Consider the following 12,579-nt stretch of genomic DNA (forward strand, 5'->3'; position numbering starts at 1 on the left):
TAATTATTTCCATTACCATATGTTGTTGCTAATAGTAATAGCAACAGCAACAATAAGTGATAATTCTTCAACACAGTGGCTCTTGAGGTCCATGAATAGATTTCAGAGGGGTCTATGGGAGAAGGGGGGTGGGATTTTCCCTAACCTTTACTTTGTAATCCTATGTATTTTTTTTTCACATTTAAAAATGTTTTATTCTGAAACAGGGTCCATAGTGCTTGCCAGACTACTTGAGAGGTCCAGGATCTTTGCTCTAGAGGCAATGGAGCCTTGTACAAAGAACCAGCCATGGAGGCAGAAAAAAAAAATGAATTTAGACTCCATTTCTGCCCCATGCTAACTGTGTGACCCTGGACAAGTCATTTAAACTCTCAGTGTCTGCCTTGTGACTTACTGCTGTTGAGTTGCCACTTTGTATGGATGAAATCATGACCCAAGGCCCATGTCCAAAACCAAAAACCACCCCCCACAAAAAGTTAGTCTTAATGATTTTTATTTAGTTAGTTTTGATATTGTTCAATATGAAAAAGGCAAATTAATGGGTCAAGTGTTTCTGGCAGATATATATATACTATACAACTGTGTGTGCCCAAAGATAGATCACTTCTTTCTTGTTGGACCCATCTAACAGTATCCTTAAACTAATTCCTCTTACTCCCTGTTTGATTATAGGCCTCATTTTCCTCATCTGTAAAATCTGGGTATTGGGCTAGATGACTCCTTATTCCAAATCTAGGATTCTAGATGTGAAATATCCAAGTTAAATATTTAAAAATAAATAACATCTGGAAAGCATGTTCAGATCCCTTTGGGGGGAACTCCGCTTTCATATCTTTATATTTGAATGCCAGTGAGTACATTGGTGAAGTCCCTAGCGTCTATAGCGGGAAGCATTCAGACACTCTCTGAGCCAGGCTTCAGTACTGAATACTTCTAAGAAGATATATTTCTTTCTTTTTTTTTTTTTTTTTAAAGATATGGCTTCAGGCTCAGTTTGTCATGAAGGACCCTTGTACTTCAGTGTATAGATAGAAGTGCTCATGATATTTAAATGAGCATCAGGAGCTTTGTTTCAAATTTTTCTTGGAGGGAGGGGGGTGGTGTACATATATGTGTCCATAAGTTTACCTAGTGGGTCTCTCCATGACCACATCTCAAAGCTAACCATTGGCTTCCATTTGCTCACTTGCTCTTCTGTGCCCTCTAGTGTGCACATCGAGGCTTTGCCAGTGCTCACCCACTTAGACGCCTTCATAAATCTGGCCGGCATGTTTCTTATCCCAAAGATTAATGAAGCCTACAGCCCTCACCCTTGAGGCTTTGCAATTTAGGCTAAACTCCAAAGAATGCGGAGTAGCTACCTACCATCTTATAGTTACTTGTATTCGGGAAAATATTGTGTTTTTATATGTATGTATATATGCAAGTATAAAGTGTATGCTCTTAAGTGTGTTTTAAGATTATGTGTGTTTGTACATGAGAGAGACAAACCTTTTCCTTTTAAAAAAAATAGGAAATACAACATCAAAAAAATAACGTATTTGCCTTTCTCTAGAATGCAAGAGAGATTTCAATATAGATTTTTTTAAAATATTTTTTTAAGTGAGGCAATTGGGGTTAAGTGACTTGCCCAGGGTCACACAGTTAGTAAGTGTTAAGTGTCTGAGGCCAGATTTGAACTCAGGTACTCCTGACTCCAGGGTCAATGCTCTATCCACTGCGCCATCTAGCTGCCCCAAGTTCATTTTTTTTTTTTTTGTCGGGCAATGGGGGTTAAGTGACTTGCCCAGGGTCACACAGCTAGTAAGTGTCAGGTATCTGAGGCTGGATTTGAACTCAGGTCCTCCTGAATCGAAGGCCAGTGCTCCATCCACTGCACCACCTAGCTGCCCTCGATTTTTTTTTTTTAAACTAAACCTGTGATTTCATTGGGGAAAGGGGGATAAACATTTATCAAGCTCCTACTATGTGCTGGGCAATGTGCTAAGTGCTTTTACAATAATATCTCATTTGATCCTCACAACAACCTACAAGGGATGTAAGTACTATTATCAGCCCTTATTTGTATTCCTTGGCCAAAGTCACACCCTAACTGGACTCCTTTAACCACAGACCCCCTAATTACCCTAATCTGCTGTTTGATAAATTGGTGGGGCAACTGGTATTTATTAAGCACCTACTATCTGCCAGGCACTAGGCTAAGCTCTGCTGATGTAAATACAAAGAAGGCAATAACCTCTTATCTCAAGGACCTAATTCTCCAGTGGGATGGGATTTGACCTGAGGTCTTCATCTGATGTCTCATCTTCCTCTACACTTTCCCACGCTACCCCCTCCTTAGGAATCCTGTAATTTCTGGCTGAAACTCCAGAGTTAGTTGGAACAAGCAAGTGGCTTTTTGAAGGAAACTATAGGACAACCAGGTGATATCTTTGGGATCCTCCCTTTGCAGTTACACAAAGGAAAAGTGTGAGAGCTGGAACATGTGTCTCAGTACTTTCTTTCATCAAAGCCCTCATAAACCTTTGCATTCTGGGTGATTCTTGTCTGTGGTTTTCCATCAATCCCCCATTAGGCAGGCGGGTTTTGGCTCCTGCTCAGCCATCCATATGACTACAGCAAATCACCTCCTCTTCTGAAGTGGCCAGATAGCACAATGGATAGACCACTTCACCTTGAGTCAGGAAGACCTTATTTGGAATCCAGCCTCTGGTACTTACTAGCTAGGTGACCCTGGGCAAGTCACTTAACTCTGTTTGCCTCAGTTTCCTGATCTGTAAAATTATCTGGAGATGGAAATAGCAAACCACTCCAGTATCTTTGCCAAAAAAAAAAAGAAAAAGAAAAAGAAAAAACCCAACAACCCCAAAATCACAGAGTTGTGCATAACTGAAAATGACTGAACGACAACAATTATACCTACCTCCTGTGGTTGTTGTAAGAATCAAATGATATCATATTTGGAAGGCCTTAAAGCTCTCTATAAATTCTAGCTACTACTATTATTACTATTATTGTTGTTGTTGATAATATCATTATTATTAATTTGTAAAAATAAGGGGGTTAGACCAAATGGCTTCTACCTTACAGCTTCAAAGTGTTCTTCTCTGAATGATTTTGGGTTTGGGGAGTATTTGCTCTTATCTGCTCATCTTTCCCTTGTGCTATGTGACCATGGCATATTAGATAGAGTACTGGAATTGGAATTAGCTAGAGATTATCTAGGGATTAAATAGAAATCCTTGCAAAGACATTTGCTGGTTGTGTGACTCTGAACAAGTCACTTAACTTCCCATGGCATCAGTTCTTTATCTTTGATTAGATGATCTAAAAGACTCTTCCCAGCTTGAAATTGAGGATACTAAGTTGCAAACATGGAGCTGGGGAGGGTGATGGATATCAGTGGTTTTCAAAACCTCATGCAAACAAACCTTTCAGCGATGCTTTGACGACCTTCTTGCCCACAGTCCTTCACAGCCCTTGACCTCACCTGGCTGACTTCCGATACACATGTTAGTGAGGCAGGGTCTGGATGTCTCCCATAGAGATCCTCAGTGTAAGAACTACTTCCCTCCCCCACGTTGACAAAGTCATAGTTTATCCAGCTTTCAACAGGACTTGTGCCTTGAAGCTACCCTAGAGAGAAGGGTCCTGAATAGGACTACCATTGTAGGCAGTTTGAAAAAGCTTTTTAAAAGCAAAGAACTTTTAAAAATATGCAATTAAAAATTGTATGGGTGCCCAGAGACCTTTTAAAGGTCCTGAGTACATTTAGAGATCTAAAATTAACTCTCGCTGCTGGGTGCCAGGTTCTTCATTAAGGGGTGCATGATTTTTAATAGTTTTGGGTGGAAAATTAGAAGAAAAAAAAGGGAGCTGGAAAGATGGGAAGAAAAGGATTCTGGGACATGAGAGCAATGTCTTCAATGTATGCTAGAATAAGAATTCCTCCATGACCCACCTTCCTCCTGACCTTTATTGCTGAGAATCGTATTGATAAACAGAAGAGATTGAATCCATCTAGGTGGCAGACTGTGCCAAAAAAGATAGATCAGACAGAATCAAGGACACAAGTTAGGGCTGAAGAGTGTGAGCTAAGTAGATTTGGAAATTGCCACACACCATGGCTCGATTTTAATCTGATGGGTTGAAGGCAACTTTGCTTAGTTTTCCAACAATATATGCCTGCATCTTTCCAACAAGGATCCCACATGTGTCTTTGCTGAAAGCCAGATGGCAAATATTGTTCTCTTGTAGAGGAATTAGACGAGTGTGGTAGGAATGTAATCCAAAGTCTTGGGTTCAAAACCTGGCCCAGCCACTTTGTGTGTTCTTGAGCAAGTCATATCATAAGATCATAAGAGCATAGATTTCAAGCTAGAAAATCTTAGAGACTTTTCTAGAAGAGGGAATAGGCCTAGAAACATTAAATGCCTTGCCCAAGGTAAGTCACTTATAAGCATTAAGCATCTGAAGTAGGAACTCACCCCGGGTCCTGGGACCTGAGAAGTGATGCTTTTGTTCCCTTGTAACATGCAGAGCTCTGAAACCAGGGGTCTGGGGCAATGTGATCTGAAAGGCTGCTTCCCCTCCTGAATCTAGAAATCTATGATGGATGCAAGTTTAAGTACCAGTAAGAGAACTTTTCACTTTGCAGGGTATTTTCTGCATGCTTATGTAATTGTTCTTTAGGGCCTCGAAAAACAATTTGTAGGGTTATGCCTAAGAACTTTTGAAATAAATTCTCCCCATTTGATTTGAAAGTAAGGGTTTTGTTCCAACTGAACACGCAAATAAATGAGAGCCTAACTCAGCTGACATGAAAAGGAGCCAAATTGTGGACAAAAAAAAACAGAACAAAAACAGAAAACGCTGCTTTTTCTTTTGATGACTACTATGAAACCATGTGAATCCAGCCATCAAGAAAAAACTCTGTAGAGTAAAAACCACATGAACTGACATGGGGGAAACTGTCTGGTGTGGGAAGCTCATTTTGACTGTCTTAATAAATGTTGACTTGGCCAACCAGGCTGTCAGCACATATGTATGGTCCATGCCCCATTTTGTCTCCGCAGAAGTGCGAGGTAAATGAATAGAGAAGCCTTTCCTAAGACTGCCAAAAAACGTCTCTGGGGACTGGCACAGATTGTTCTATTGTTCTTATTAATCCATTGTTCTATTATATAGGTTATTATAATGTTTACCATAGACCTAATAATGTAGATTTTTATAATACAGATTTAATACTGTAGATTATCCTATTGTCCTGTTAGGGAGCAGCCTGATACAGTGGAAAAGTTGGTGGGTTTGGTGTTGAAAGGCAGGGTCCAAATTGCAACTGCCATTTGCTTGTCAACTTTGAGAAAATCAGCTTAACCCCTGGGGGCTCAGTTTCCTTATCCAGATGATGAGAATCAGATGTGGCCTATGGGTTACCTTTCCAGATCTGCGGGTCTGTTTCTGTGATGAAGGTCTCTTCGATCTTTAATCTGTGATCCTTTATGATTCGCTCTTTCTTTTTTCTTATTTGCTTTTTGTCTAATCAATCAGCCAACATTTATGAAATTCTTACACCGTGCAAGGCACTGGGTTAGGCTTGAAACAAATGAACAAGTCACAAGCACCTTATATTGTAATAGGAAGGACAATTTCTGCTTGCATTTATATTCCCAGCACTTTGCAGAGTCCTGATACATAATAAGGATTTAATATTTATCAGTCTGTTACTGTGATCACTAATATTACTGTTAAATTTGTTGACTAATTGACTTGAACCATACGTATCAAAACATTTGCACAATAGATAGAAAGAGGATAAATGCAAAGTAATTAAATATGATGTGGGCAGCTAGGTGGTATAGCGTATAAAGCACTAGGCCTCGAGACGGGAAAATCTGAGTTCAAATCCAGCCTCTGACACTTACTAGCTCTGTGACCCTGGGCAAATCACTTAACCCTATTTGCCTCGGTTTCCTTATCTCTAAAATGAGAAGGAAATGGGAAACCACTGTGGTATCTTTGCCAAGAAACCCTAAAAAGGGGTCATGAAGAGTTAGACATGACTGAACATGACTAAATAAACAGCAGCAAATACAGGGTAATTTGGGAGGGAAGGAACATTGAAGGAATCATGAAAGATTTTTTTTTTTTCATAGAAGAGGATGGTTAGGCTGTGTCTTGAATGAAGAAAGGGGTTTTACGGGGTAGAATTGAGCAACGAGTACAGCCAGGGAAAAGGGATGGAAATGAGAGTTGGACTCTCATGTGTGAGGAACAGGGAGATTGGACAGGGTGGGATGGGAATTGACGTACAACCAGGCTGAAAAGACGGAGCTAGGCTGTGAAAGGCTTGAAAGACTAAGTAGAATTTGTATTTGATCCTAGAGGCCATAGAAAGACACTGGTGTTTATCCATTGGGGGAATGACATGTTCTGATGAATGCTGAAGGGAGAGCCCTTTGAAATCAGTGTGAAGGGTGGACTGAAGTGGGGACAGCCTTGAGGCAGGGAGACAAATGGAGAGGCTATTTTAACAATCCAGGGAAGAGATGATAAGGACCTGAATGAAGATGGCGGCTGTGGGAAAAGAGCAAAGCGGGCAGATTCAAGAGATATTGTGGAATCATTGGGGGGGTTTTGTTTTTAATTGTTCCTTCTGTTTGAAACCAGGTAAACCCTTTTTTACACGAAACCCATCTGAGTTGAAAGGCAAGTTCATTCACACAAAACTGAGGAAAAGCAGCAGAGGCTTTGGTTTCACTGTTGTTGGTGGGGACGAGCCTGATGAATTCCTCCAGATCAAGAGTTTGGTGCTGGATGGGCCTGCTGCATTGGATGGCAAGATGGAAACAGGTAAAGGCCTCTGCCATGAAAAAAGATGGGCTAGTTGACCTTGGGTCAGAGGACCTGGGTTCAGATCCCAGCTCTGGCACTTACTACTAAGGTCAATAGCCTTGGACGAGTCACTGTCCACTCTTTTTTTTGTTTTGTTTCTGTTTTTTGTTTTTCTTTTTTCAGGGCAATGAGGGTTAAGTGACTTGCCTAGGGTCACACAGCTAGTAAGTGTCTGAGGCTGGGTTTGAACTCAGGTCCTCCTGAATCCAAGGCTGGTGCCTTATCCACTGTGCCACCTAACTGCCCCACACTGTCCACTCTTGACCTCAGTTGCCTCATTAGTAAAGTGAGGGTTTTGGACTAGATTCTCTTGAGTCTATGATTCTTCCTAGATGAGGACATTTTATATATTCGGCAGCTTGCTAAGCAGTGCATACAATGATCAAATATCTATAAAATGTTCTGCAAACTTAAATAGGATTATTATCATTATAATAATTAGTAGTAGTGGCAGCAATGGTAGTATCAGGGACAGGGATGGGACTTGTGATTTCACTGACAGAGTGTGAGGAAATTCTCTCCCCCAGTGCAAGGCAGCACCTTCTCTAAAACTTACCGTCTTAGCACAACAGTTCATAAGCTGGCATTCATGAACTTTAAAACAAATCTTGATGAATATTTCAATATAATTGGTTTCTGTGGGAATCGTATATATTTTAAAGCATTACTCTGACAAGGGACCCACAGACTTCACCAAAAAAAAAAAATCGGGTCCTCACTGATCGTTGTGTGTATGGCCAAGCAACCTGGAGAAATTACCTTTCCTCATCTGGGAAGAATCGAAGGTTTAGAATTGGAAAGGAATTTAAAAGCTGGCTGTCCCCAAGTCCCTCATTTTACTAATAAGACAACCAAGGCCTATGTGCTTTAGGGTTTCATCGAGTACTGAGAGGTCAGGCACTTATTCTGCTTTCTATATACCTATAGATGAGCATATGTTCATATATAACTAAATACTTCCACGAGTAGAGTATCTAGGGCAGCTTGGTAGTGCTGCAGTGGATAGAGCACTGGGCCTGAAGTCAGAGAGACTCTTCTTTTTGACTTCAAATCCAGCCTTAGACACTTACGATCTGTGGGACCCTGGGCAAGTCACTTCACCTCTTTGCCTCAGCTTCCTCATTTGTAAAATGAACTGGAGAAAGGAAATGTCAAAGTCTATAGTGTCTCTCCTAAGAAAACTCCTAATAGGTCACACAGTCAAACACAACAGAAAGGAATAAACAACAAAATTACTACAATATAAAGAGAAGAACTGGACTTGTAAATTTCACTGTTCTAGGGAACTCCTAGATGAGAAAACATTCACCAGTCCAGGTGGGCATTGTCCCTGCAACTTACAGTCTTTGGAAGCTGCCTCAAGCAAAGAGAGTTTAAGTGATTAATGATTTAGGGTCTGACAGCAAGGATGAGTCAGTGCCCTCCGCTGGTCACATATATTCTTCCATCTCCCTAGTACAACTATATCTAAATGAATCATCAAGCACATATGAAGGGCTTACTATGTGTCAGGAGCTGTGCTAAATGCTAGAGAATCCAAAAAAAAAAAAAAAAGCAAACTTGGTCCTTGCCTTGGAGAAACTTAGATTCTGATGGAATGTGGGTCTGCATATATATATTTGCACACACGTATCAGGCAGCTCTATTTACCCATCACAGGAGCAATTACCTCATTCTACCTTCTTTTAAAAGACACATTCCCTTTTTTGGCCTGTGAGGGCACTCAGGTATGTAAAAGAGGTAATTTACTAAAAGGGTAAATAAAGCAATTATGGACATGCATAGTTGTGCAGAAATAACCTTAATGTTCTCAGGATGGTGATTAGCCCCATTCTGCAATGAAGACATAAAACACCAATGGAGAACAATATTGAGTATTAAGAAAATTGGAGAACGATTCCTCCCCAGCCATCAAGTCTGCTTTCAGCTGTCTCATTTCGATGTAGGGTTGTATGTTAATGCTTAAGGTAATAAATTCTCAGCCTATTAACTTTTTTTTTTCCCCAAAAAAATATTTCCTCTCCAGGGGACGTGATTGTCAGCGTGAATGATACCTGTGTGCTGGGACATACACACGCTCAAGTTGTAAAAATATTCCAGTCCATTCCCATTGGTGCCAGCGTGGACCTTGAACTCTGCCGAGGTTATCCGTTGCCTTTTGACCCAGATGATCCCAACACAAGCCTGGTGACTTCTGTGGCCATTTTGGATAAAGAACCCATCATTGTGAACGGTCAGGAGAATTATGACTCCCCAGCCAGCCACAGTAGCAAGACGGGGAAGGTCAATGGTATGAAGGAACCCCGACCCAGCAGTCCTGCCGAGGCATCTTCAAATGGTTCCCATGGTTACCCCAATGATACTGTTTCTTTGGCCTCTTCTATAGCAACACAACCAGAACTCATAACTGTTCATATAGTCAAAGGACCAATGGGTTTTGGTTTTACTATAGCGGACAGTCCTGGCGGAGGAGGTCAACGGGTCAAACAGATTGTGGACAGTCCGAGGTGCCGAGGCCTAAAGGAAGGGGATCTCATAGTTGAAGTGAATAAGAAGAATGTGCAGAACCTCACCCATAATCAAGTAGTGGATATGCTGATCGAATGTCCAAAAGGGAGCGAGGTGACGTTGTTGGTGCAACGAGGAGGTACGTTCAATGGAGTCACATTTTTACTTTACTTTTGTTTTTCTTCTCTCTTGATTCACTTAACTCATTGCCACTGGTCTATTTGGGGCCCGCTCACATTTCTTCTTTTAGGTAAAGAGACATGGTTCATTGGTTTTTTGTTGAGGTTTTTTTCTTGAAAGTAGAGAATCCTTTCAGAATTTCTTCTGAGCAGTCTGAATCCTAAATCTTAGTTAGGTTGTGTGTATATTTTTGTGGGATTGGAATGATTGGAATGATGCTACCTGCTGGAGACTTACTGTAGGAAAGCTCCAACATGAGGAAAGGGCCTCTGAGGGCAGGACCATGCGTCTTTTCTTTGGCGTCAGGAAGTGATGTTGGCTGGTGGGAGGAAGAACGGGGAGGCTGGTGCTCTGACTTTGTCTCTTTCTTGAGGACTCTAGTGGAGAAGGGAGGTAGAAATGCACTCTTCCTTTAATAAACAGATGAATCTAGGCCTTTCTCTCTCTCTCTTTACCAAATTCTTATTCTCCTTAATAAATGCTTAAAAGTTTAACTCTTGCTAAAGCTTATAATTTATTGGCGACCACTCATTAGATATTTTAGACAGTTTAGCTAGAATTTTATCCCTTGCAGGATCATGTCTTATTTTTCTTAAACTACTAGAGGTCTCTTAACAAATGTGCTTCTCTCCCTCTTAGCTGCCCACACATCCACAAACATTGGAATAGGGGAGGCAGTGTGGGGCAATGGAAAGATCTGGGGCTGATGGTTCCAGCATCAGAGGACCTGGGTTCTAATCCACCTCTGGTGCTTACTACCTGTGGGACCTTGGGCAATTCCCTCAGTTTCTAGAAGCCTCAGTTTCCTCAGCTGTAAAACGACAAGGTTAGACGAGATATTTGATGTCTGAGACCTTCTGTAATCCTGTGATCCCCATGAAATGATTGAGGCATTCTCATTGGTTTCTTAAGAAGAAGATAAAAGGCAGCTTAAGAGAGCTTTAAGGTCTTGAAAATGTAGTATCCTCTTATACATCTAAAATTCTTGCCAAAGTAGTCATGCATCAAGATGCTGGCTGTCTGGAATAGGCCCCTGGAACCATCCACAAATGGTGGCCTTCCATCCTAGGTCTGTGAGCAGGCATTCCAATCTCTCCTCCAATATGACCAGCTTTTTTACACCTGTGTGGACAGATGCAGAAAGAGAATGTTAACGAGACTCTCAGTCCTTTCATTTATTCCGTGGCAATAAATGGGCTCATCTGCACTTGAGGCTTTGGAGGGCTCACGTCTTTTCATGTTTTGAGGTTGAAATGATTGTAACTGTGTAAGAACTCCAGAACAAGCTGTTGGTGTGAATAAAAACTACTCTTTCAACCCTGACTTCCACTAGGAAACCCTCAGAAGGAAATTTCTTCTTAAGAATAGATGTCATTTGTATGAATAAAAGTATGAGGAGTCACTCTCCCATCTTTATCATCCTCTAAAAACCACATACGCATCATAGAAAAGGGATGACCGTAGCATGAAACCAATCGGTGGTAGGTCTTGGGAATAAAGCCGGGCCACTGAACTTCTGAGCCAGTGCCGTGTCCTACTTAATTCTGAATGACACTGGCTGTTCCTTGTTTGCCCACTTATCCAATTGGTAACTTGGAAACTTTCAAAGGGCTCTGGGCACATACTAAGGCCATCTCTAATTCCGTCTCAGCTCTTTCTGCCAATGCGTTCATTTCACAGAATAAAGCCACTGTCCTGAATTGTATGTTTCCCCTTTCCCTTTTGCTAAGGTTCTGAAGAGCTTTTATAATTGGTTTAAGTTTGGTAGAGTAAAAGAAATCTAACTGTATGCCCAGCAGCACACAAGTAATGCCAGAAACAATCTTTCTTTGCATTTTGGCTTCCCAACATTAGCAAATAGAGCTGGTGATGGGGGATGGATACCATTTAGTTTAGATAGTGTTTACATCCTAGATCTCAGGGAAGAGAACTTACAGGTCTACCTTTAGTAGAAGAGGAACCCAAGCCCATAGAGGTAAAGTCACCTACCCGAGGTAACACAGCTAGCTCATTGCCAAACAAAGACTAAGAACACATGATCTTAAATTTTGAGATAGCTGGGCCCACACTAGTCATCAGTCCAACCTGTTCATCTTAGAGATGGAGCAGCTGAAATCCAGAGAGCTTACCTAACTGGACCAGGGTCACATGGCTTATGCAGTGGCAGGTTCCCAGGATTTGAACCCAGATCCTTTGACTCCTGATTCAGTGCTTTTTTTCTACTCTACTACACACACACACACATTTCTTCCAGTTTAGTTATCCATCTCAAAACTTTTTTTAAGTTACTCTTAGCACCATGGGATTGCATGACAGTAAATTAAAGTGGAAATATCTAGAATACTGAAGCACTGGTTGACACAGTGTTTACCCCAGAAACTAATTTAAAATCGCTCCAACATTAACAGTCTTGACAATATACCATATGCCTTATGTTTGATTTATATGTAGAGTAGAAAGTTTGCAAATCAGAAGTTGGCAGACTAGCACCAGATACTATTAATCTTTCTGGAAAAGAGTATAAATATGTGTGCTGTGGCCATTCATTAGTTATTTGGATCATAGCTGACGTTTAATTATCCCTCTTATGTTGCATGGGTATAATGAGAAAGTTTGATCAAGGAGGAAAGACAGTTAGTTTCAAGCGAGAGAGTCTATGGTCAGTTGACTTCCTCTGCCTAATGAGTTCCATTTCTGTCACCATGCCAAGTATGTAGATTGATAAACTCATTAAATCCAGATTGCCCAGGAGTTCTCAGGTACTGGAAGTTTCAAAGCCTGCAAGTATCGGTTATTCCTAAGATCTTTCCCAGCCCAGCCTGTCTAATGCCTGGTGCAGACAGATCAGAAAAGAGGATGGAAACCAGACTTTGATTTCTCCTGAATGTTATCCTAGCCCAGCTAATGCTTCTGGCTCTAATTTGGGGTTTGTTTTTGTCAAGGTTCAATCGATTTTGAGTTGAACACATTCGCTTGCTTTAAGTTTTCATCCCCAAA

General features: G+C 41.1%; 1 protein-coding gene across 14 annotated transcripts in view; it reads left to right on the forward strand.

The window, feature by feature from the left end:
* Positions 1–12,579, forward strand: part of MAGI1 (membrane associated guanylate kinase, WW and PDZ domain containing 1) — a 720,361-nt gene that overhangs the window by 626,549 nt on the left and 81,233 nt on the right. For all 14 annotated transcript variants that reach the window (XM_043993677.1, XM_043993669.1, XM_043993673.1 and 11 more), the window contains 2 exons: positions 6,670–6,852; positions 8,921–9,541. In XM_043993677.1, coding sequence (XP_043849612.1) covers positions 6,670–6,852; positions 8,921–9,541 — 804 coding nt within the window. The remainder of the gene's footprint in view (positions 1–6,669; positions 6,853–8,920; positions 9,542–12,579) is intronic.

Source organism: Dromiciops gliroides, chromosome 1 (genome assembly GCF_019393635.1).
Source record: "Dromiciops gliroides isolate mDroGli1 chromosome 1, mDroGli1.pri, whole genome shotgun sequence".
NCBI classification, from domain to species: domain Eukaryota; kingdom Metazoa; phylum Chordata; class Mammalia; order Microbiotheria; family Microbiotheriidae; genus Dromiciops; species Dromiciops gliroides.